This window comes from Hakea prostrata, chromosome 8 (genome assembly GCF_041222555.1).
Source record: "Hakea prostrata isolate BN-2017 chromosome 8, UWA_Hpros_2, whole genome shotgun sequence".
NCBI lineage: Eukaryota > Viridiplantae > Streptophyta > Magnoliopsida > Proteales > Proteaceae > Hakea > Hakea prostrata.
In genome coordinates this window covers 4120273-4147070 of record NC_142607.1, presented here as the reverse complement: position 1 = coordinate 4147070, position 26798 = coordinate 4120273, and the positions used below count along the sequence as shown (strand labels likewise).

At 37.6% G+C, this 26798-nt stretch overlaps 1 protein-coding gene and 1 pseudogene across 3 annotated transcripts; one reads left to right on the top strand and one right to left on the bottom strand.

Annotated features, from left to right (window-relative positions):
* Window positions 1–43: 43 nt before the first annotated feature.
* On the bottom strand, window positions 44–26595 carry LOC149006373 (RNA helicase family protein). Of its 3 annotated transcripts, XM_089165218.1 has the most exons (17): window positions 26423–26595; window positions 25997–26293; window positions 24060–24152; window positions 23813–23917; window positions 23216–23433; window positions 22199–22251; window positions 21974–22090; window positions 18292–18383; window positions 17426–17512; window positions 10731–10945; window positions 10441–10533; window positions 10157–10280; window positions 6658–6805; window positions 5409–5478; window positions 1871–2031; window positions 1017–1192; window positions 46–928 (listed from the first exon to the last, which is right to left on the bottom strand). In XM_089165218.1, the coding sequence occupies exons 2-17, from the start codon at window positions 26194–26196 to the stop codon at window positions 787–789; spliced, it is 2094 nt and encodes a 697-aa protein (XP_089021344.1). In that variant the 5' UTR covers window positions 26197–26293; window positions 26423–26595; the 3' UTR covers window positions 46–786. The 3 variants fall into 3 exon arrangements, with proteins under 3 accessions (XP_089021345.1, XP_089021346.1, XP_089021344.1); XM_089165219.1 differs by lacking the exon at window positions 26423–26595 and having other exon boundaries at window positions 44–928; window positions 23813–23934; window positions 24067–24152; window positions 25997–26167; XM_089165220.1 differs by lacking the exons at window positions 25997–26293; window positions 26423–26595 and having other exon boundaries at window positions 45–928; window positions 23813–23934; window positions 24060–24148.
* Window positions 2582–3331, top strand: LOC149006374 (geranylgeranyl pyrophosphate synthase, chloroplastic-like; annotated as a pseudogene).
* Window positions 26596–26798: the final 203 nt, after the last annotated feature.

The window sequence follows — 26798 nt, the reverse complement described above, 5'->3', positions numbered from 1 at the left end:
ATAAATTTACCAAACAAAAAGTTAAAATCATGAATGGTCAGTGGAAGTCAAACAAAGAGAATGTTGATGATTCAAGGCATTACTTTCCTTATAGGCTTATACCCTTCTCTTCTCTTGCAATTTCGCTTCATTATATCGGTTTCTTTCTCAACTTTCCCACTTTATAATTTCTGGCGGACGAAGTCTTACTTTTAGGGTAAGTAACAATGGATCTGCCATGTCGTCAATTTCTCTTGCTCCTATTGGTCTTTTGATATCTCTCCAGACTTTCTTTTACCACCTGGCGAACTTAGATTTGGCATAATGGAACACAAACCATGAAGCTGCTGAACACCCCAAACACTGAAGTACAAATCTTGGTAATTTCCATAGGAAAACAATTTCCAAAATTCAGCTTCCCCTACTGTATTTGTCAGTCTGGACTTCTAATTCCCCAGAAATTTGATCAATAAGATGGGGTGGAGTACTGAAATGAAAGGGTATATGAACTGAATCTATCTTCATTTACAAACACTGAAAATTAGAATCACTTTCCAAGAGCGAATTGGCTGAGAAGCACTTTGCATGGAAGTACAGAAATATGAGAAGATGAATTTTGCAATCAAAGTAGTTTGAGTAATTTTACAAAGTGGTCAACATATCATGTCTCGATCAAATTCCACAGATCCACATTTGCTCCTCCCAGTTTCCATCAAAAGAACTGGACGAAGTTCTTACCACACTCCAAATAATCACCTGCTCAGATCACAAACCATGTCACCAGAATAACAGAGAGGATCACTCCAGTTATTTCTTTCCTTTACGAGCAAGGAACCGATCCCTAGCTGCTTGAATTCTACTAACAGAATCATCCGGAGCCTTGACAGCATTTCCATCTTTCAGGAGTTCTTCTCCATTTTCCTTCTCGTTGGAAGATTTGGTTCCACCACTAGTTCATAAAAACGAAAATGGTTCAACACTAGATGAAATCAAGACAGTCGAGCAAGGGAAGAAATATTTTATGCAATTAAAATCACCTGAGCTTGATGATATCCAATTTCTCAAGCTTCGTTAAAATTGGCACAACCCATGACATCTCCACAACACAGACATTGCGCATGAATGGGCGTGAGGTAGAAATAAGCTCATGGTACACAACATAGTTGGGTAACATTCCATCTTCATCAGATCTGAGTACTGAACATGGGTGAACCTGGAACACAAAATAAGTTTTACTGTCAGAGTCCATCATGGTTGTTCCAAGTTCCAACAAATGAAATGCAGTCAACCATGGCTGAGGACAACCGTGGTGGCAGATGCTTTGATCTGTCCCTTCATTTATTGAGGGCCCAAGTCTTCTTACTCCCCCCCCCCACCCGAGAAGAGGGAAAGAGAAAGAGAGAGAGAGAGAGAGAATCTAGGGAAAAGTTCCGTACCTTACAAGAAAACAAGTTCTTTTTCAGAAAACCAGTAGATTAGATTTTGCACAAATAGTTTGCCTATAAACCTTACTTGTTTTGTAGTTATTTCTCTTGCCTTGTATAAATAGGAAATTGCCTCAAAAAACAGGGAGGATAAGAGAAGAAAACCCAAAATGCATTTATACTTGCATGTCAAAAACCATGAGGGTTTAGCTCCAGGTTGCTTGGATAACTTTGACTTGCAGCATCTCTATCTCTATTATTTTCTATTTACAAAAAAAAATTGGGGGGTGAATGTTTAAATAGATTTCCTACTTGAGGATGTAAGGCAAGTAGCAAGAAAAGGCACAAAAAAGAGCATATAATATCATCACTCTGCCCAGACAATACCAGGATGTGTTGTACATCCATTCCACAATGAGGTACTGGGTGGTGTTTGGAACTTCATATTTCAATAATTCATTTGTTACCTGAACAAGTTGTGATTTGTAACCTAGAGTTCGATAGCCGTTGTGACGAATCATCCGCTCAGCAAGCTGGTTTGCATAACCTATGCAGAGAGCCCTCCTCAAACTCTTGTAATCCTGTTGGTTTTCTTCCCATCTTTGATTTGCTTGTACATCAAGCGGCCCTAGAATTCAAAACCAAACTATCTTCAGGATCTAAGTAAATAAAAAAGGGGATGACAGATAACAGAATAGAAGCAACAAATGACATATATATTATTAGGAGGATGCATGGTACGCAAAAAAGAAATCCAAAACCAGGTAAGCATCCACAGGTTCCTGTGGTTCATGATAAGATCTAGAAAAAATCACAGATTGCACACTTTAGTGGGGCTTAAACTCTGGGTTGCACGCTTTAGTGCCCTAAATTACAAATTGCACACTCTCAAAATTACTAGTTGCACACTCCTAACATTCCATCCAACCTCTAAAATCAAATGACATAAATACCCTTTTTATACCCTCTCACACCCAACCCTTTAGGACCTACAACACGATGGAAACTGCCCATCTACACCGGAAAATCTCTCCAATCTCTCTCTCACATTTTTATTCCATTCGAGCAATTAAGCATGAATTTGTTGCTTTTTGGGTTGAGTTCTAAATCTTCTTCTTCTTCCTCTTCTTCTGGGTTGAGTTATAAATCGATGAGGGAGAAGAATGAGTTCTGTGAACATGGGTTCATTGGTACAAACCAGCTCAATACTCGGCTATACAAGCATTAACAACAGATTCCCAGATTGTTTGTTGGTTAATCTCTTGCAGAGAAAGCCCATGTCGCTCTAATCTTCTAGGGCAGATCGGGTCTCTGCTTTTTCTTCCACTTCTGTCTCTGCAATTCATATCGATCTGCTTTTTCTTCCACTTCTGTCTCTGCAATTCATATCAGCAAGGAAAGCGAGAAGCTGGAAGAAGATGAAATGGGCTTCGATTTCGATGGCTAAATGATTCAAAAGGGAGCTTCCGTTAATCAAACACTTCATGCTGCTATCACCCTGAGACTGAGATAACCCCTGAAAATCCATGAATCTATGAGTTACTCCCTCCTTGCCGGTGGCAAGCGTATCCGTCCTATCCTCTACATTGCCGCTCGCAAGCTCATCGGAGGCAATGAAGCCACGGCAATGCCAGGCACTTGTGCTGTGAAGATGATCCACACCATGTCATTGATTCATGACGATCTTCCTTGCATGGACAATGGTGATCTGACAAGGAAAACCCACCAATCACAAAGTATTCAGTGAGGATGTGGTGGTCCTTGCCAGAGATGCTCTGCTTTCCTTCACATTTGAACACATCCCACCACGACAGTCGGGAGTTTAGCCGGAGAAAGTTGTTCGTGTTGTCAAAGAATTAGCAAAGGTGATCGGTCAATTCGAAACAACCAGTGTTCTTTTAATGGAGGAGAAGAGCAAAGCACCATAGCAGTTCTCAAGTAAGCAGAAGAGAAGGAGACAGATGAACTGACAGGAAGCCATGACTAAGTATTGTTTGATGCCACACACACACACACAAAGAGAGAGAGAGAAGCAGGGGAACGTGAGGGCAGTGGTCAGCGAAGGGGTGGTTTCAAGTGACAGCAATCGGTAGTGCCCAGCGAGGTGTAGGTAGAAGATGGGTGAAGGGAGAAATCCCTTCACCCACCTAAGGGTTGGGTATCGGCGGGTTTAAATAGGGGTAGTTCTAATGAGGGTAACTCATGACTTAACAGAATCTTGGATGGAATATTAGGAGTGCGCTTCCTCTTTTTTTTAAGAGAGTGCAATATGTAATTTAGGGCACTAAGGCATGCAACCGAGAGTTTAAGCCCCACTAAAGCGTGCAATCTGTAATTTTCTCTAAGATCTATTTATAATCAGTGATGTAAGTAACTGATTTATAGTTTTATTCTATGCGACTCCATTTGAAGCACTGTCAGCAGCGGATGGGACACAGAAAACAGAGATGTTAGAACACCCCTATATGAGTAACATATATAGTTTAAGAAAAAAGCAAGCATCAAAATCCTCATGCTAGTAATAATGGCTTTAATCTCTAAAGTTTAAACTATAAAGGCCATAAAATTCAAGAATAAATAAAACAAGTCTAGAACTGATGGTTTTTTTTTTTTTGGTAAAGCTAGAACTGATGGTTCATGAACTAAAATGTCTAGGATGAATAGATCAAGAAAATTTGCAAATAAGTAAAATAAATTTTGAACACTAAAAGAACATTATGTGAAAAATCATTGTATACAATCAGTACTAGGCCACTGCAGCATGTCAAAATAAAAGTGGCAAAGACAGGATCTCAAATGATGCTACTGGTAAGGACTTTAACTGGGTCCGGCCGGGTTCTGGTATCAAATCCTGCCTTTAACAGGCCGAAAGGTTAGGTGGGGAAATAAATAATACTTAGTCTATTTTTGACCCCCAGACCCAAGAAAGATTAACAGATCTATATGGATAATGAAGTTTGAAGAGCTTGCAAGACTTTCAAGACTTCTCCAAGTGCCACAGTTTCGTATATCTTAACATTTCCTTAGCAACTGAAACAGAATTTTTTGGTGAGAGTGCAATGCTCACTGAGTATCTCAGGTTGACAGCCGAATCAGTGATGCACTTCCAAAAAAACCCAAGTTTGCATTGATAATGTATCAGTTGAGAATTGACATGGGAATCTTCCTTCGACATGACCCAATCCAGAATCTGAATGCTATCAGGCAATGCAACAAACTTTCACCATTCAATCAAAAAACAAGGGTGCTATATACGGTGTTCTACCATGCAAGGTCCACCTACAGTCCTGCAAAGAAGATTGAAATCCAGGGTTTCTTTATTTTTCCATAATGGAGCGGTAGGCAACAGCTGAGTTTTCTTGTGTGCTAGAGGACGGGCCTTGGTGCAACAGCATGCTCCATTGTGACCAGGGGTTCATGGTTCCAGTATGAAAACAACCCCTTTGAAAAAGCAAGGGTAAGGCTGTGTACATTATGACCCTCACTAGGCCCCCATGGTGGCAGGAGCCTCAAACAATGGTATTTCCGCACTCAAACTAGCTGTGTAAATTAGTGGTGGTAAAAAGACATGGAGATGCTGAAGAAGAGCTACGTTGAAGTAGCAAGCAATGGCACATGTAATTTTGGATTAACAGCAGACATGGACAGTACATGTGAGAAAATTGGGTATTGATGACAGACCTCAGTAATTGGGAGAAGAATGTTTTGTTTAATCTGCATAAGGGACCGAGCTGGAATTATCTGGCTTACAAGAGGAAGGGAAGGGGGTGCACCAACAAGGCTCCCACATTTACAGGGTCTGGCCAGTCTGGGAAGGATCCACCCTAGATAGGCCATTTCAACTTGAACATGTAATGGAAACAACATAACCATCTGCAACCAAAGCTTAGACAACAAGAAAAATGTGTCCTAACAAAAACAAAGTAAATTGTCTATTAAAAAAACACTAAATTGTCTAACAATTCATTAGCAAACTTATAAGCTCATTGAAATTTCAAATCTAACCTTTTGTTATTTTCTGCATTATTTGTGAAAGCTGTTTCCGAACATCTTTTGCAAACATCATACCTCGAACCTACAATCAGAAAGGCAGCAGCATAACCAATTTCATACAAGGTGTTACACTGGTTTTAATGGTCATGCATCTTAACAGTCCTAGAACTTGATAGCAATTAAAAAGTAGGTATTCCCATCATATAGAGGTCTATTAGGCTGCGTTTGTTTGCAAAGGTGGGGTGGGAAAAAAGGGGAGGGAAAAAAAAACATGTGGGTCCCATGTGTAGTGGGGTGAGGGAGAAGGAAAGGAAATGAAGGGATTTTGTGAAAAAGTATTAATTATGAGTCCTACTTTTTAGTTTTCCACACTTTTCCACAAAGTCCCACACATTTTGTGGGGTTTTGAAAAGGCTTGGAGTGGGAAAGTTAACTTGCCACCTCACCAAAGAAATTTCCTTAATTTAAGGAAACTTGTCTCTAACTTTCCCACCCCAAGCAACCAAACAAACTACACTTTTAGGATTTAAAGGAAAAGATTGCTTTTTCAATAATTTTCCCACCGCTTTTTTCCCACCCTACCTTCATTCCAGCAAACAAACGCAACCTTAGGGAGAAAAAGAAGAGGGAGTGGTGTTTTGGAATAATTCGAGTATCAAGAAGCAAATTCCAGCAATACAAACACAAAAAGTGTGAAGGAATCTGGTGGCTTCCTCTTTGTCTACGCTTTAAAATAGAGCCTTCCCTTCCTTCATGGGCAATATTTCTTTTTCAAAACATACCTCCAGACACCTTGAGGGTGGGATGCAGAAAGAGAGTGCAAGTAAAGGCTGGATTGCGCATAAAATGCAATTAAATCCCAGGCCACTCCATATATGGCTGAATCCCTTTATTATGCCTTAAAAGACCACAACAGTGTCTTGTTTTACGTAGATAAACAAAATTCTGAATTAACGGGGCTAGTCATTTTTGTGTTGAAAAGGGTACAAGGGTAAGGGATCCATCGAAGAAGACACTAAAGATGAAGAAAAAACATATACATTTGGCAAGGACATCCATAAAAAAAGCCCGGATTAAAAAAAATATGGGGGGGTCGTGTCTGGAGAGAAGAAGAGAAAGACAATTTCTGGTGTGAATTAAGAGGGGGAAACCCCCCAAAAAAACCCCCCCCCCCCCCAAGGGGGGGGAAAAGCACGGAAAGTATGCCATATTACTAATCTATTCATTATATTTGTGATTGAAAAGGGATTCAGAAGGGTACCTGCAAGTCATTATCTTTGCACCAGCGTGGATCATAGTTCTCAAGGTCCCACTTCTCAAATATTTGGAGATACTGAATGTGGTCACCCCAACCTGATCCATCTGGCAAGTCAGACGGAGCACGTTTGCGCTTCTTCTCGGTACTCTTACTGCAAGCAGGAAAATGACATGAAAAAGGTTATCTACAGAAACGTTATGAAAGAACCAAATATCCAAAACAAAAAGAACAATTTTAATATTATCTGCTGCTAGTGCCATAAATCTCATTCCAAAAACTCTTAACACAATGTAAATAAAAATGTTGCTCAAAGGAATATTCAGGGAAAGAAACAGTAACACTGATATCTGCATAAAGTATAAACCCCATTAATATCATTAGCTTAGAACTAAAAGTGAGGGAAATGCAAATCTGAAAGCCAGTTCCTTTTAACAAGTCTTCACATTACCTACCACAAACGGAACATATTGGCCAAGTCAATGAGAATACCTTTAGGATGAGAGCGGCATACCACAGCTAAACCCTCTTCTTCTTTCTATTCTTTTATTTTTATTTTTTGGGCTGGGTTTGAGCGAGAGAAGGGGGGGATATGAGGCTTCATGTCCAAGTCCAAATTATCCTGCTTTTTATTTAATTTTATCCTTTCTGTCATGATAAATAAAAAGAGACAAGATATTTAACTGTTGTGAGAGGGATTGAGGTTTCCTAATTGGAATAGGACTCCTCTTTAAAACTCCTATGTTTTAATTATGTTTTTGTTTTCTTATCTTTTCTATTTTGGTTTCCTATACTGTGTTAGACTAGTTTTCTAACCAGTCTAGGATTAGGTTTTCTATTCCTACTTGTTTTTGTACTTCTTTTCCAACTCAAAATAGGACTTACTCAGATTGTAACTATAAACACCCAATTTCGGGGTTGTGAATAAATATACCTTCTGAGCAATAAACATGGTCTCAGAGCGTGTATCAACTGGGACACACTGACTTGCATATCTGAAGCACCTATCCACGATCAGAGTTGGACCAGTTGGTGGTGCTTCTTTTCCTTTGGCAAATCTTTCTTTGTTTACATGGCTACTACTATTGTTACCGCAGTGCTGTCTGCCTGTTCTGAGCTTAAATCTGCTAAAGCTGATCATCCGTCACAGTCAAGAAAAACATGTGGAAGTTTGTGCGATTTGCAACTCGATAGCAGATTTTTAATCAGAGGCATGTGAGATTGTTTAAACTTGAAGTTTTTCAGTTTCTTTATTATGTTTGGTTAGTTTTATCTTAAAAGGAAAAGAAGATGCGGATGTCTTCAGATACGTCAGCCGAGAAACAAACGGGGGGCTCATGACGTCTTCAGAGATGTTCAGGCGGAAGAGAAGAAAAACAAACAAAAAGGGGAGCACCAACATCACAGGTTAAGTTGACCCATATTAATAGGATAAAAGAAGAAAAACGGGGGGGTGGGGGGAATCATCTTTTTTTTAATTAGTTGGAGGTTTGGCTAATTAATTATTTGTAAATTGCTTCATTCTATTATAATGCGCATTGTTTGACTAGAATTTCCACCTAAAAATATGTTTTCCCTCTGACTTGCACAGAAATTGGTCTCCTTTATACATGAAGATTACCCTTTTTCTTAATGTTCCCTTTGGAGACCTAACCTTGGCAGATCTAAAGTTCTAGTTTTCCTGTTATACCCCAGCAGTTACGCCCCCTAAAAATATATTTCCCCTCAGACTTGCACATAAATTGTTCTTCTCAATACTTGAAGATACTACCATTTTTTCAGAACACGTTCTCTCCTTTAACCTGAAGCTTTTTTTTTCTTCCTGGTTAGTTCTTCCATGGAGACCTAAAGTTGCAGCAGAGCAAAGATACCTTTTTCCTGCTGTTTACTAGCAGTTTACCATCAAACTCTACTCCTTTACAGCTGTAATCAGTATCAATTCAGCACTTTCTATTATTTTTATAAAAATAGGACTTATTCAGATTGTAACTATGAACACCCAATTGGGACCTATGAATAAATATACCTTCTGAGCAATAAGCTCTCAAAATTAAAACAGTAACACATGTAAAAATTGTAGACCCATAGCTTGTAATGGATTGTGGAAAGCAGGTGCCTTTAAGCTTTGTCGATTTTGTTTTCAAGACAATTTAATTGCTTTCAGATCCCATTGATTGAAAGGCAACTAGACCCCAGTACACATTTTAAGATTTTGAAACAGATACTACGTAAATAAAAAATCAGAATAAACTAAAAGATCAATAGACAAAAGCAGATAACAGAAGGTTGTAAGAAAATGTGTCATTGCTTCAATGAGGAGTGTGGTGAGTCCATCAGGCAGTAACTGAAAATAAAAGCACACTGGCCCAAATATCAGCCACATAGCAGTTAAAATGGGGCCCAAATTCTGCAAACAGGTAGACCCCAAGGTCCCCTTCTCAAATTTCAAAAAAGTCAAACAGAGCTTGTAAACTGGAAAAATAGGGGTCCGAAAAATCCAACGGTTAATTGGATTTTTTTTTTTTTTAAATCCTATTTGGGAAAAGAGTCATGGACGGTGATTAGGTATTATTGGGTTTTTTTTGTTTTTCCTCCTTTGGTTGCCGTGTGTGCCACAAGAGAGAAAGAAACAAGAGAGAAAAGAAGAAGGAGAAGAGAAGCAAGAAGACTTTGGTTGCCCGTGATATCATCCATCCACTACAACTTAAGATCTACTCACTCTCTCAAAGCAAGGAGACTTTGTGAGATCCACGGTGGTGGTGTGGGTGTTTTTTCTTGATTTGGTCTCTTGTGAAGTAACCCTAATCTTTATTGTTTCCAATTGGTTGTATCCTCAATTTGAGAGGGATACTTGTACTCTTTTTTTCAAGTGCAATATTTTGCAGTGCACAGTACTGGCAAGACTACCTATATGCATGCTTGGACATACAACAGGATGAATGCCACTGCATAGTGCATAGTAATATTATAGTGATATAACTAAAGAACTGACATCAGGCTAGCATGTTTCATCTCATCTTCATTCAACAACATAAGCAAATCATCTTACATGTGGCACAGTGTAAGGATGGTGTTTCCTACCTGGGCTCCCCAAAAAGCCTTTTGTTTTTAATTTCAAGCATATAATGGAACATAAGGCTAGCATGTTTCATCTCATCTTCATTCAACAACATAAGCAAATCATCTTACATGTGGCACAGTGTAAGGATGGTGTTTCCTACCTGGGCTCCCCAAAAAGCCTTTTGGTTTTAATTTCAAGCATATAATGGAACATAAAAGTTCAACAAAGATATGCGCTATATGCCTTAAGAAAATGTGGGGCTGCTGAAAATCCAAACTATAGTCCAAGGCTCTAAATTTGTGATTTGATCAGAAAATTTAAGTTTCAATGTCAGATTTTCTCTTTCATCTTCCTTCTCTTTAAATTATCACTTCTCCAGAAAGTATGAATATTAGATACACAAGAATTGACTGAAAGGATATGAAATACAGGGACGAGGAAAACCTTTGACCCGGAAGCAATGTAGTCTCTATTGATAACATTGCAGCAACAGTTAAAGCCTGCGACAAACATCCCAACTTGTTCGCCTCCATTAAGGTTCTTGAAAGCGAAGGTTCCAATGGAAGTTCTGCACAAAGATTCACAAATATATGTAAGAGGCACAATAAGAAACAAGATAATGAACAATATGCATTTAATATGGTTCCAATCAGATGAATTGTCAACTTCTTCCAATTAATACACATGATCTTCTAGTAAGCATAAACTGAAAGAGGGAAAATTCATACCAGCCATTGTATGTCCAATATCTGTAATTGAACCATTTTCATCAATAGCATCAATGAGAAATAATTGCTTTAAAGCATCTTCTAATGACTCACCTACAGCAAGACAATTTAGATTTACTGCTAAACATACAAAATCTGTCCACAAAATAAGGATTATTTGGGAAAGGCAAAAAAAAAATTTGGGGGGGGGGGGGGGATTTAGCGCAAATTTAGACTGGAACAAAAAAAACACGTCCAACAAAAAAAAGTAATACAATCCCAAAAATAATTAAATAAAAAAAAATCCTTACGTGAAGGTGGATCAAGAAAGTCAAATTTGAGAATATCAATATCAGGGAGATCCAGTGATTTCAAGTAAAGAACGCTTCCAGCAAGAGAACAACGTTGTATTTCAGGGACAGTCACTTCTGCCAAATCTTGATGATAAACGGAGGACGGGTATAGACGATAACACTTCCCAGGACAGGTTCTTCCAGCTCGCCCAGCACGCTGATTGGCTTGCACCCTACATTTATACAAACAGAATTTAGTGATAGCTTTTAGCTTTCAATTACTATATAATCTCTAAAAGGGTGTCCCAGTGAACCAGGCTCCTGTTACTACAGCGCCTGGGAGGGCCACGCATATGCAGCTTTACCCCTCTACTTCACAGGAGAAGCTGTTTCCAAGTTTCAAACAAACAAGAAGTTGCAAGAGCATAGGTTAACTGTGGAACCTAGGCTTGCCCACTAAAAATCCAAAGTATCACTACATTAGGAACAAGGTCCTATAATGAAACCACTAGCTTTCTCAGGAGGATGCATTTGACGGTATGTACATCAGTTGAAACATAATGAATTTACAAAGATGATTTGGCAGCCAAGCTGAACAACAGGGTGTCCAGCAGAAGCTGAGGATGATCACGAAAACTCAAAACAAAACACACACACACACACACACACAAAAAAACCCAGTATGCTAAGTATAAATATAGGATTTGAGGATACTTAGCACATGTTGACAAGAATCATCGATAGAACGATTAAGATCTAAATATTCTCCATCTTGCACATAAAGAATAAAACTAACCAGCATAATGCCTTTACAGTGAAGAACTGTAGTGATTCAGGACATGAAAAAGGTGTCCAGCAGAAGCTGAGGATGATCACAAAAACTTTAAAAAATAAAAAATAAAAAAACCCAATATACTAAGTTTAAATATAGGATTTTGAGGATACTTAGATATGTTGACAAGAATCATTGATAGAATGATCAAGATCTGAATATTCTCCATCTTGCACGTAAAGAATAAAACTAACCAGCATATGCCTATACAGTGAAGAACTGTGGTGATTCAGGACATGAAAAGGCAAAGTTAGAGAACACTGAGCAGTGAGATTGCCATTATCAACAGATGTTACTGATATAGTATTCACTTTATCCTTTTACCACACAAAGATAAATGCCATGTGGTAACAGAGGCTTCCGCAGGCAATTGAATTACTATATCATCCGGACAGAATGTTTAACCTCCAGAACAAAATAGCCAATGCACAATCACGGCAAATGAGAAAACTTAGCTGTAGCAAAGTTTTGGTTTTAGGTATCTAGATTAAGAGATTAAAGAGAAAGAAATAAGTGATTGGCATTCACAAGGAGGTGGCACCAATGAGCAAACGAGGCCCAGACCATGTCTTGTAATAAAATAAAAACAACCAAACTAGAAACTTGAACCTTCTAGGGGCTGGCAACAAGATACTGTAGCAATAGCTCTTCAAGTTGTTTTTCTCCAATAATAATTAATATATGAATAGACAAAGAATGAAATTTAACCACTACCCTGCCTATCCATTTACAACACTGAACTATTTATATAAATTTACTTCCCAAAAAACCACCGCCCAACCAAAAAAAAAAAAAAAGGAGAGAGCGATAGAGCAGCAAAGTCACTCACTCAATGTTCCAGTGCAACATTACAGCATTAAGGCTGCAGCCCACCTCCAGTCTGGAAATTACAGTATCATTGCAGGTTGAGATTATCTTATCTTTCAGCTGATGAATAAGCATCTTCTCATTGAAGCAAACAACTTTCTCATCAGCCCACAGGTTGGAACCAATACTGTTAAGTTAGGCTTATAGATCATTTGTATCTATAGTACCCATTGGTGGAGGACTGGAAAGGAAGAAAGAAATATCAAAGCTCATTGGAAGAGGGGAAAATGCATAAGAGAAGGGAGGATGGAGAGAAGAGTGCACACACACAGCCAGGCGACTCAAACCATTACTCAAAAACTCTATTATACTCGGTCCTTCCAATAAATTAAGTTACAAACATATGTATAAAAAAGAAAGAGCTCCCTAATTAAGGTCTAAAACAGCAACAGAATTAAAATATATCTTCTGATTACTTCCTAAAACTTAGATGAACAAAAATAGAAATTCAATAGAGCTCAAATTGGACTTTTTCCTACACATCTAATTGTTACCCTTTTTAAGTAAAATATTACATATATTTCCCGAATAAAATAAATCCTACATATCCTCCTGAAGCGGAACAAGGTTGGGAGTTGGGACCAGGCTCATCTTGTTTTGGATTCTCACAGATTCATGTGAATCTGTGGAGTGTACCAGCATCATCTATATAGACAACAACCCCATCAAAATGGTTTACCCCTTCAGTTCTCCATGTGATGGATAGAAGTAGTCAAAGAATAACATAGATAGTCTAGACTAATCTAAAGGTCGATTTGAAGAATGGTCATCCTTAACGTCACCTGGACTCCAATAGCCTTTTCTATAGGCTGTGTTTGTTTGCAAAGGTGGGGTGGGAAAAAAGGGTGGGCCCCATGTGTAGTGGGGTGAGGCAGAAGGAAAGGAAATGAAGGAATTTTGTAGACAAATGTTAATTGCGGGTCCCACTTTTTAGTTTTTCACACTTTTTCACAAAGTCCCACACATTTTGTGGGGTTTTGAAAAGGCTTGGGGTGGGAAAGTTAGTTTGCCACCTCACCAGACAAGTTTCCTCAATTTAAAGAACCTTGTCTCTAACTTTCTCACCCCAAGCGACCAAACAAACTACATTTTTAGGATTTAAAGGAAAAGTTTGTTTTTTCAAGAATTTTCCCACCCCACCTTTATTCCAGCAAACAAACGCAGCCATAGTGAAAGGAAAGCAGAATGAGAGATGACAAAAATCAAAACGAACTAACAAGGTACACACATACAAATGGAAAGCCAAAGAATGAGACTTGGCAGCCTTTCTCCAGCTAATAGAAGGTTTAATTTGAAGAGGGATAATTCTTTGGTCAACTAAACTTCAAAAGTCATTTTGAAAGGTTAAGGTAAGGGAACAGTCAAGCGTCAGCATGCTGTATTCTTCTACCCCAGTAAAGTAACAATAGAACATGGTTTGGTCCTGTCTTCTGCCGGGTCATTTTGTTGTGATATGGTGGACATACCCGCATTTACCACATTTCATTTCCTGTTTGGACACAAAACCTAACTAATCATCCTAAATGTCCAGGTTTGGGCACCTTCATTATTTTTTGTTAGATTGTGATTAGCTTTGGCCTCTCTTGATATAACATCCCCCTGATTTAGCCTGTTTGTAGCTTTAGGGATCTTGCCCCTTCCTTTTTCAGGCCAATGTCATCCCCACTCTACAAGGCAGGGACTTAAAACTTGTCTGTTTTATTTCCCTTCCCACACCACCCTCTGATATAGATATGCTAACCTTGGACTAAACCAAACCCAACTGAGTTTTGCAGACAGAGATGAAACCCATCCAATCCGAGTCGTAGGTCTAGTTGAAATTTTAAGAATTTATTTCAGCTGGGAAAATAATGCTTTTGTTTATTTTTCTGTCATATCATATTATATTGTACAAGCAGTTGACCAATCATGCCTACTTTTTCACTTCTCATTCATTAATTGAATATATGTATGATGATTCAGTGACAAATGTAAGAATAGTGGGGGGACAAAGTAATGAATTCTCAATTATAGTTGGCTTACATCAAGGATCAACTTTAAGCCCATATTTATTTGCACTTATAATGAATGAATTAACCAAAGACATTCAAGACAGGGTCCCTTGGTGTATGCTTTTTGCTAATAATATTGTGTTAATAGATGAGACTCAAGTAGGGATTAATACCAAGTTAGAATCACGAAGATCAGCTTTAGAATCAAAAGGCTTTAAACTAAGTAGAATGAAGACAGAATATCTAGTTTGTTTGGTCATGATCAAGTAGAAGATGAGGTGGTGAAACTTAATGATAAGGAGAATCCTCAGAGCAATTGTTTTAGGTACCTTGGTTCAATCATAAATAATAATAAAAAAATGTGATATAGAGAATGTTTCCCAATAAATTGAAATAGGGTGAATGAAATAAAGAGGTGTGTCTAGGGTCTTATGTGATCAACATATTCCTTTAAAGCTTAAAGGAAAATTCTATAGGACCATCATTCGACCAGCTATGATGTATAGTGCAAAGTGTTGGGTTATTAAAAAGAATCATCTAGATAAACTCAGTGTAGCAAAAATGAGGATGTTAAGATGGATGAGTGGCAAAACTAGGAAGGATAAGATAAGGAATGATCATATTTGAGTTGGTCTGGGAGTAGCTCCAATAAGTGATAAGCTATAAGAAAGTCGTCTGAGGTGGCATGGCCACATTAAACGGAGGCTTATAAATACCCCTATACTGCGAAGTGATATAATCAAAACTAAAGGAATTAGATAAGCTGGGGGCAAACCTAAGAAGTGGTTAGAGAGGATATGTATAGCTTAGTCCTTGTATCTAGCGCTGACTGCCAAGAATCCATGTAGCCAACCCCATTTATTTGGGACAAGGCTTCTTCTTCTTCTCTTCTTCTTCTTCTTCTTCTTCTTCTTCTTCTTCTTCTTCTTCTTCTTCTTCTTCTTGTATTTGTATTCATTAATTGAATAGGGATAGCTAATTAATATCCAAGAACGTATTTTACATTACATTAAGTGTAACAATAATTAATATTAATTCATCCATCTTGCCCCAAAAAAACTCAATAATTAATTAATTAAATAAAGATTGAAATTCTACTTTTAATTATTATATCTAGTTTCTTACCAATCAAGAATCTTATTAGCTCCTAAATTACTCTAAGTAAATTGTAATTTCCCCTTATACCTATCCTTCTTATCCTCATTTCTCTTTAGACTCCTCCCCTTCCAAATTTTCTTCTTCTTTAAAAAAATAATAAAAGAGAGAGAGAGAGAGAAGTACCACATTTACATGTTAAAGTAATTCACTACAAGAACATCGACAAAAACAAAATATTACAAGGACCAATTGATCCATTAACATATCATTAATAATTCAAATTTGGATACAAGTTATATGTACATTTGCATGTGCAACTTTCCTAGATTATAGTAGGAATTAGTTGCATAAGATATTTGGTTATTAAGTTCTATTAGTTTCCTTATCTGAATTAGTGTCCTAGTCACATAAAAAAAATCGTGGGAAACTCAAGTTTCGACCAGGTGAAATTGGGAAACTTAGGTGGGAAACTGGGAAATTTCGAGGAAACTTAGGACTTTTTCATGCAAGTTTCGACATGAAGTTTCAACAAGTTTTAAGGAGTATCTTAGGGTGGGACTTTGCATTCAAACTAATTAGAGTATAAAGAACACTTGGCTGTATTTTGCTAAACAAATCAATGTAGATATGTCATTCAATGTACATAACATCAATGTAAAGTTGTCCAAAAAGTACACTATAAACTTAACTACTTAAGCACATAACATTTAATATATAATTTGTAACTTCAAAATAGCTGAAAATAAAGGAAAGTACAACTTAGTGCCAAGAGGAGTGCCAAGAGTGGATCCAACATGTGAGCTGAGTAGTACTATGTCTGTAATATCCTCTCCTCCAACCAACGAACATAGACATCCCATGACATTTTATGCCTATGGTTGTCAAGGTAATCGACAACTATAACTTTATGAGTCTGGTCATCAACATGCTTAAGATAACCAATCTGAGGGAATACACAATTTAGATAGGGAAGTCCTGATGGAGGGGGTATTTGTCGTGGTATTTCGAAAAACATAAAATAAACAAAAAAATTAAAAATTAAAAATTTGAGAAAGCTACAAAATTTACAGGAAAAAGTCCCAGGTTTCCACGAAATTTCCCATGTTTCCCACGAAATTTGGGGAAATTTTTTTTCTCATAAACTAGCTGGTCTAGCTGGATTGAACCGGTTTCGACAAGTTTCCACAGTTTCGAGGTTTCAACAAGTTTTGACGAAATTTTTCGTTTCGACCTTTCAAAAATGCAAAATTTCGACCTGTTTCGACCAAAATTTGTACCATGCCTAGTTAGAGAGTTAGGCTTATTGTATTACGTATTTAACTTCTTTAAATATATTATGATGTTATTCCCCATTGTTAACAACAAATTGACTACAAATGAATTATCTTTTGAGAGCCTATGTGATTGTGCATGCATGACCATTCCTCCCCCCCCCCTTTCTTTTTCTTCTTGTACGATCTCTATCCCCTTCCCTTTCCTTTGGTAAGGAATTTTTTATTCATCCCATGCCGCCCACCCCATAAAGAAAAGATCTGCAAACCCCAACCCCACAGAGCCCCCACCCAAAGGAGAACAAGAAAAAGAAAAGGGAGCAGTCCAAGGGAAGATAATCCCCAGAACAAAGTAGACCCATACGTATAGAAAGTCTCCATGTGAAAAAGAAAAAGAGAACAAAAAACAAAAACAAAACGACAAAGATTCACCTCCTAGTGGCAGTATTTTGGTACAAGGCTTGCATATACTAGTCCATTTATCACTATATTTAGTGTTCGATTATCCATCAGTATATGTGCACTGTCTGTTTTCTGTATATCGCTCCCTTGTTCCTCTTCTTTAGCAAACTTCTTCTTGGATTTTCAAAAGAGAAATAGAGGGGGGGAAATTCATACAAATTGAAAGCAGCTCAAGCTGATAACATTGTTTACCTGCTGATTTGAACAGTGTCAAGTGAATACATCCCACTCGATGGATTATACTGCCGTTGCTTCACATATCCAGAATCAATGACATACCTATCATATTAACAAAGTTAATCAACGTAAGAAAATTGCAAATTAAACTAAAACAAAACAAATAAAGAAACTTAGTATATGAAATATACATACGATACCAACTTACAAGTTCAAAGGGAAACCGAAAACAGTATAGAAATAATATAGGGCAGTTCTAATAGAGAATTTTTATAACCCCACCCCACCCCCACCCAAAAAAAAAATTTTGATGATTAGCACCACTGTTGTAATATTTTACACATGAAAAGAGGGCTAGAGAAAATTTCAACAGATTTTTTTTTTTTTTTTTGGGGGGGGGGGGGGGGGGGGCAGCTCACAGCCTCTCCTTGGCCCCGGGTAGCTCCACTCCCGAGCAGCTTTTTAATTTGGGTAGGATATTTATAATTAGTTTTAATTAGTTTTCAATTGCTAACACAGTTGTTTTCTTATTGGAGTATCTCTCTTTCATTATATAAACACTTGTAATCAGCCTATTGAGATAAAATAAAAAAGACGAATTAAAGCTTGAGTTCTTTGCATGCATGTGTGCAACACCCCCCCCCCCCTTTCTGCTTTCTCTCTTCTTTTTTGTATGAGCTTTCTTTTCCCCTTTCCCCTGCAACTCAAATTTCCTCTCATGTTTCCTTCTTCTCCATTCTGTCCCCCATTACTAAACCCTCCATGTAACTCGCTAGTCATAACCCTTTTCTATATTCTTATTAATTAATTAGAAAATAAAGACAAGGAAACATTGGACTACTTGTCCATCACAATAAGTATCTTTGATAGACTGTACTTACACAACCCCATCAACAGTTAAGGATGTTTCGGCAATATTTGTGGCAACAATAAATCGCCTACAATTTGGAGGAGCTCTACTGAATACTCGTACCTGTGAGACCAAGCCAAAACACAAAGCATCAATAATAATGTTTAATAATTTGAGCAGTTGCTGAAACAAATACCCTCCTACATGGGAACCATCATCTTGATACTCATAGACTATGGCCAATTGTGGGTTATGTTCATGTATTTCTCCAAGAAGTAGCCATCCACTCAAGGGGAATAAATAAAACAAGCATTTATGTGAAACTGCAAAAATAACTGGAGATATGACACAAGATATTGTTTCACATCTCTATTTTATTTGGGTGGGAATAGGTAGTGAGTTGGAGAGGTCAGATAAACAAGTACCTTCGGTAATAACTTACATTTAGCTGAACCCAGGGCCTCATTTCTCATGAAGCTCAAGCAAACATGATATAAGCTGAAGAGTTTGTGTTAAGGATAATAAATTAACAATACTCTGCCACCCTGTGCCCTACCAACTGGGACCCAATTAGTTTTCGATAACAAACATTCAGCTGATTTGAATCATCTGCCCTAATATATAATATTATGATTCCTTGTTCAATGTGCAAATTATTTAACCCTTGGTAAAAGATGTTATTATTTTCACTCTCTTCAGACTTAGCTTACAGAAATTACCACCCATCTAGTACTTTCAAATTTTTTAAAACTGAACCATCCTTATTATTAGAAAACTAAGTGCAGTATTAATACCAAAAAAATGACTGGTGCATAATTGCTAGCAAAGAATCAATAAGTTGTCTTGTGAAGGATAAGGACTACAACTAGGTACGGCATGGGTTCATAATGGAACACTTTGTGGATCTGGATATATTCAGTTGACCCACTTAAGTTTATGCAATCCCGGGTTTCAACATTCCTAAATTGGGTTGGTATGGGCCCAGTGGCATAGTAAATAACTCAATTAGAAATGTAGTGGTAATTTCATAATTAAACGAGATTCTGGATCCCTATTGGGCAAGTTGATCCGAGCATAGACAATCAGGAATTAAGTTAAAAAGAATGCACTATTCCAGAAGCTGCTCTTCTGCAAAGTGGGAATTAAGGCTGCCAATACCCTGCAATGGCAGGAGCTTTGTACATTAAGTATGCCCTTTTGTACTTCACTAAGCACTCAATGTTGGCCAGAAACAGAGTTCCATGCAAAAATGATAATGGAAAGAAGAAGGAAACAGAAGGGAATGGAGAAAATAGAAAAGAGAGGAACAAGGCTTAAATGTGAATTCAGAGGGAAAAGCTTCTGTAGACCACTTCAACGAACAGCGAAAGCAGATACTTCAAGAACGAGTGAGGAAAACTCAAATGTCAATTCAATAGTTCATTCAACTCAGTGCAACAATGACAAATGGAAGATTGCATGACGATATACACTAAAAATAAAGGAAGTCACAATCATTTCTTGAAACTGGACACAAAATCTAACTCAAACTCTAATCTTCTAAGGACTCTATCAACATTGATCAAACAATAAAATTAAAGGAAAAAGAATGCTGCCTGGCAGGCACCCCACTCTGCAACCTCTGACATGGGGCACTAAAATTATTCTTGGTAGCACAAGGCTACATAGCCCGGCAGTACTACCTAATTCTAAAACAAACTACGAAATACTCCCTAACTGCACCAATGTAAAAATAAATAAACAAATAAAAGAAGAAGAAAAGGAAAACAGTGCACAAGTCTCCCATATTTGACAGAATCCAAGAAGTGTCAAATGTACACAGCCTTGCCCCTGTTTCCAGGACTTGAACCCCAACCAAGCAGTCAGCAAGTGAGCACTTGACCAACACGCCAAGCGCAACCTTCCAACTGCATGACCCAATGTATAACTGCATCATTATTCTAAATGTGAAAGCAGGTCATTCCAACCTCAGACCAATTGGATTAGGGTTGAGAAGCATCTAAGTGCAGTAATACTTCATGTTATTGTGACCCCATAGGAATCCCTAACAAAACTGAAGACAAATGGCTTAATTTATTTCCTAGGGACCCACTGCGTGACCCCATTGAGATAATCCTATATTATCTCCGTAGGGTCTCAAGGATATCTCTATTCTCTAGAGGGTAAATATTAAAAATAATAATAATAATAATAATAATTACATCCCACTGATCTGAATACACAGCAGAAAAGATCGATTTGGATCCCCCTCGCATAAACAATTCAAAATAGGAAACAAGCACATACATCAAATGAATAACTGAGGACCTCAGGCGTTTCCCCTCCTCCAGATATTGATTCTTCCCCTACTAAGTCATAGTAGGTCCTTCTGAAGCCACTCATATGTAATTCCAACTTTTCAAACCAAAAAACCCTTGAATTCACCACAGGGGGTGTATCCATAAAAGTTGGAGACAGAGAGAGAGAGAGAAGAGAGAAAAAAAATCTTAAGAGGGGGTATGCTTAGCATATTCTTCGCTCCCTCCTGGTCATGCCTTTGTATGGGCAGCCCTTGGGCTGCCACATCCAGTTATACTGTGATTGGATTTTCTGTCTCTAAGCCTAGTTCGACTTTGAAGCCCCAGTTTGACTCAAAAGAGCAAAGAAACTGAACCCAAAAGAGAATTATAATCATAATAAATTAATTACACATAATTAATTAGATAAGTATCCACATTCACATTCCACTTAAATCCAATATAATTATGCGTTTACATATAAGCCCCTGCAACTTTACATAGCCACATACAAGACCCTCCACTTTCCAATATTTATAGATTATACTTTGGGGCATGTAATTAATTACTGCCAACCACTTAACATCTGCTTTAGGCAAATTGGGAAGCCCAAGTGCACATTTCCAAAAAAGTGATTAAACGTATAATAAGTTAATGTGTTTTATAATTAGATCAAAAATCATTTTTCAATTCCACTAGCGCTAGTTTTATAAATCAATCATGCACTTAGATCCATTTCAAATATCTCCACACCTAGTAGAGGATACTTTATCAGGTGATACCGTCATCCACAGTCCATATCCTCATTGCCAGTATAGCAGCCTAGATTTACTTAAACTTTAGTCATTGATAATCCAAAAAATAAGATCAATAATATGGTGACATATGTCCCCTTAATTATAAAATCTTGCTAAACACATTTGTTCATTCTAACACAACTAGCAGTACTATGTGTAGAAATAAATAAAATTAGATTCTCGCCAATACACATTTGTGTACTCATATTAGTACCCTGCCCCACTTCAATTAGGTGTACCGCATGTAATGACCATAAGATAACTGATAAGGGCTGCCCAAAGCCAAAACCTAGTTGTGACTAGCAATTTGGTAATAATACATGGACACACTTTCCTGACAACAATTGATTGATAAATGAGTTTATTAAACAACGGATTTACATAAAATGGATTAAACAGACACACATCCATTTTGCACCCTATGCACATAGTATCACAAGTGATGACCCCTGAAGGACAGTGGCTCCACTTGGATTTTACTGGTGCCAATTCTCCTCAACAAAATTAAATGAAAGGGAGTATCAGGTTCCACAAGTCACTCCCCCAGGCCCCAATTAATAAGCAACAAAAGTGATGACAACTGTTTACCAAAAAAAAAAAAGCGATGACAACTGGATAAAACACAATGGAGATTACTCACCTGCATTTCAGGTGGTAAAGAACCATGAAGTGGAAGGACAATAGCATCCATGCAAGAACCCTCCTCCAAGCTTTGAACTCTTTCCTCCAACTTTTTTACCAACTTCTCTATATCATCCTAAAACAAATGTATCACAAATTCGATAAAAAGAGCCATAACTGAAACATCTAGACATCAGAAAAGGCACCTAAAAGTACTTTACACCTAGTAAAGCAAGCTCCTCACCTGTCCTGTCATGAATATTAACACATCTCCTTCTGGTTCCCGGAGGTGTATATCTGTTCCGGCAAGTATTTGAGTAGAAACAAATGCAGAACATAAAAAAACAAATACAAGTCTAGGAACCAAAATAAAACTTCTTATACATCAAAGGAATGGCAAAACAAATTTTCACCTACTATAAATGAGTCGATAACATCAAAGTTTGAAAGATGTGGCCCTAAAAGGCCCTTTTTTCTTTTTCTTTTTTTGTTTCTTCCTATACAAGGTAGAAGTATTAAGCAGTTCGTCTTTGTAACAAAGCTGCTGGTGCAGAATCACCAAATTGGTTAGACTGACATGCTAGGCTTTGGAGGCCAACTCCACAAAGAACTGGTCCAATGGGTGTTGGTTGACAAGAGTGGGACTCAATTGCTTAAAGAAAAAATTACATATATACCCCAGGGGCCATCTCCCCCTATCCCATTTCTCCAATCATTCCGCTGCCCCTTCTCCACCACCGCTTATCCAACTAGGTCTCACCCAGTCTAACTTGGCCTATTGGGCCTGTTTTTGGTCTTTGCCTAGTGTAAGGCTTGGTTGCATTTGTTGAGCCTCTATTTTCTTTGTTGCTTTAAGCTGCGCTTTGTCCTTGGTTCGCTATTGAATCCCCACCCCTTCTCTCCTTTGGGAATGAAGTTTTTATCCGTCCAAAAAAAGAAGATTTTTCATCCGCAAAATTGGTATTCCAACACACGGAAACTGATTATTCAAACTTTCTCAAGTAAAACAGGAGACATGTGGACGAAAATCCCAAGAACGACTCTGTTTTTTCAAAGCATTGCAAGAACAGAAGCTCAGAATGAAGAGGACAAACTTCATACACATATACACAGTTCAGGAGAAGATTTGCATGACATAGCAATGTAGTAACAAGAATAGCAAATAGCAATTAGAGATAAGCTAACAGTGTTTTCTAACATAACATGAATTTTACAGCATGAAACAGATATGCGGTGTGCAAAGCAAAATCTCTAATCATACCTAGAGCTTTACTCAAGGATGCCTCAATATAGCTTTTGGGATGCTCTTTGCTGTATAGTATTTCCACGGGGAACAACTTCCCAGGAACAGTGAGTATTGGACAATTGGAGAAGAATCTTGATACCTTCTCACCATCTAGAGTTGCTGAGGTAATCAGAATCTTTAGATCAGAGGAGCGAATCTTCACCAATCGTCTCATCAACCCCAGCAAAATGTCACTGTGAATAAATAATTCTGAAGGTCAAAAGCTCATATCAAATAAAAAAAGGCAAAATGCAGGATTCAAACTGAAGATGAGTAATTCATCCACAAAAGAAATATATTGAAGATGGGTATGGAACAGGAAGGAAACTGGATAAATCTAACACGATGTTTAGTGTTGATGCACAAAAGAGATGATTATATTCAGTCTGATTTTAACTTCCATGAAACCATTTCACAGAAGGATCTGATTATTAACATGTAGTGGGCAGTTGAAAAGGGAGTAAACATTTAGACACCAAAAATCTATGTTTCAAAAATATGTAGCTAGAGGAGATGGAATTAAAAGGAAGCAAAATATGGTCAAGATAAAGGAAAACAGAAAGGGATATTTACGTGTTTAGACTCCTTTCATGGGCTTCATCCAAAATAATTACTGAATATTGATGTAGCTCTGGGTTAGAAAGACTCTCACGAAGAAGAACTCCATCAGTAAGGTATCTGAGCATTCCACAACCCTAAAGTTAGAGAAGAAAAAAAGGAATGTTACCAATAATTTATAGCTCCGGGAAAAGACAAATACAAAAGCCAAGCACACATAGAGAGAGACAGGTCTTAAATAATATGAATACACAAGCATTACTTAATACATGTTCTTTCTGAAGTCCTGTCCTCAAACCGTATGGAATAACCAACTTCCTCACCAAGGTGTACACCAAGCTCCTGAGAGACCCTCCTGCACATGACCCAAAAAAAAAGAAAAGTGTACAATAAATTCAGAAACTCATAGATAACTTCCATAACACATTCCCACAGTAGGCAAGAGCCGCAAGACATTAGAAATTTACAAAGCATGCAGGAAGAGCAATAAGAGGGGGTATTTTCCTGTGTTAAGAAGCTCCCAAGAACAAGGCTCAGCTGAACAAGACTCAAACCAACTACTTCCTCTTAGCTGGAAGAATGCCAATACATAGAATTAAAACGGTAAAATTTTATCTTGACAACGGTGTAAAAGGACACTCAACAGATATTAGTTCATTTAAGAATGTCCAAATGACTCAATTTAGCCCATGGGTGGGTTCTATAGACCTTAGGCTTCTTATTTTTGGGTTTATTGATGTATTGGCCTAATTTGCATGCCCATAAAATAAAGGTAATGCTAATACACAAAATCAACAGTTAAATTCAGTGTTCGTGTCAGTGCTAGATTAGGACACATCCATCAAGAGTACATATCAAATTACCATCCAAGATCCAAGGTTTCACCCTTGCTTGAATTTTCAGACTCCCCAAGAAAACCAAAAGTAAAACTTAGATTTACACCAATCTAATCATCAAAACTGTCCCAAATTTAAGGATCATCCTCATATACTATTTTCTTGTGTACCCGAAAAGACTGCCCCAAAACCCTAACTTTTTCAAGATATCCACTTCTATTCATCCAATTCGTTTCAAACTTTAAGCATTTTTTTTATCACATTATTCCACACACCCTCCAAACAATGACCAAAACAGATCATCCAAAAGCCTAATTGGGACACCCACCTCAGAACCCTAACCATTTCAACGAAATCCCACACCAACTGACAAACAACTTAACCATCCTAGCCCACAATCTTTTAACCTTTCATTTTTAGCTCTCAGTTGAAGCTCTTCAAACTACAGTTACTCCAGACTTAGTTTGTTAACTGGAGATGCTTTAAATCATGATCTACCACCCTGCACATAAATCTCAACAAACTTTTCGTTGTTCAAATTTTTCCACATGGTGTTGCGCAGATTACCTTACAATTTCAATCCAAATTGCATCAGGCTGAGCAAAATGTGAGGGATCAAATTACCAAACTACCCAAGGACTTGACATGCCAATTACAAATTCATGCAATAAACCTTATTTCTTCTGAAAAAGATGTGTCTGGCTCGTTTTCATTCTCAATCAACACTAGATGTCTTGTTTCTCCTTTGACTAAGACCAATTGGTTTTAGAAGAGGAAGCCAGACTGCAGTACAATTATAAAATCAAGGTCTAAATATCGACAATGTAAACTTATCAAACTATTGGTTTCACAGGACCTACCTAGAAGCTGTCCTTTAAGAATCCTATGCAAAATGTAGTTTGAGATAATTCCAAACACATGACCTACGTTAAATTTATGTCCTAAATGACAACTATGGAGCAAAGTTTATTCTCATCCGAGACATATATATATTCATGTTTCTAGAAGCATTTTTGTTTTTCTTTCCTTGTTCAGTTTCATTATTTGGCTAACCCTATCTGTATCTTTCTGGCAAGATTAATATGAACTAGTCCAGTCGCCAAAAATTGTCTGCTTTATATACAAAATAAAGGAGTTACAAGGATAATTCCTATTTCTATTTTACCTTCATAACAATTACTAAGAAAAACTAATAAATCTCGCCTGGTTACCAAATGATGTTACTACTTTGCTTGATAGTTATGGAGGTGGCCATGCACTTCGAGAGAACAACTGCCAATAGATATTACCTATAGGCCGTAATCATACACCTCAACGGCCTAAACGAGCTGTTATAATGAAAACAATAAAGATTTGAAATTACCGTGCAACGGAGACTGCAGCGACTCGGCGTGGTTGTGTGACGGCAACAATTCCAGTTTTGGTGTATCCATTTTTGTGCAACATTTGAGATAGCTGGGTACTCTTTCCTGAACCAGTTTCTCCAATTATGACAACTACGGAGTTCTGCTCCACGGTCTCAATGATTTTATGTTCGAATTGAGAAATAGGAAGAGTAGCCATTTATGTGCAAAGAAGAACTCCCTTCTGAACCCTTACTGTTTCCTTCTTCTTCTACTTTCGTGAGGAGTAATGAGGTTGGAGCTTATTCAGTTAATAACTACAGACAAACACAGCATTCGCAAGCCAACTATGGGAGCCAGAAAAGTAGGGTTTTGGCCTTTTGAGGCTCTGAAATTTTTTAAAGAGACAACGACCACTCAAATTCAAGAGTACATCGAACGCTCACACTAGCAGGTACAGGCTATATGAGAGTATGCAACCGGACATGAAAGCTGTGACATAACATAAGTAATACGCCGCCCCGGAACGTGGCGGCGCCACCTCCATCTTTAGGCGGTAATTTTGATTGAGGTCTTGAAATAAGAATGAGAAAATGAATTTTGCTCTCTTTTTTTTCTTTTTTTTTTTCTTTTCCTGAGGGAAAATTTTTCAGTGCCTCTAATATTCATACCATCCACTATATTATTCTTTTGCCAAAAAAAAATTATATTATTCAATTTATCATTTAGTCCCCTTTAATAACATCGTTACTCGCTAGTTGGTTTTTGTTTATCTATTTTCAATATTATACATCATAGTTTAAGAACACTGTTATTTATTTA

What these genes read in the sequence shown, in the direction of transcription:
- LOC149006373 (XM_089165218.1), bottom strand. Translation starts at nt 26,196, where the DNA reads ATGGCTACTCTTCCTATTTCTCAATTCGAACATAAAATCATTGAGACC. An exon ending in TCAGAAAGAACATGTATTAA is followed by an intron (nt 23,918 to 24,059) that starts GTAATGCTTGTG and finishes TGGAATGCTCAG; the next exon opens with ATACCTTACTGATGGAGTTC. An exon ending in TAATATTCATGACAGGACAG is followed by an intron (nt 22,091 to 22,198) that starts GTGAGGAGCTTG and finishes CATTTGTTTTAG; the next exon opens with GATGATATAGAGAAGTTGGT.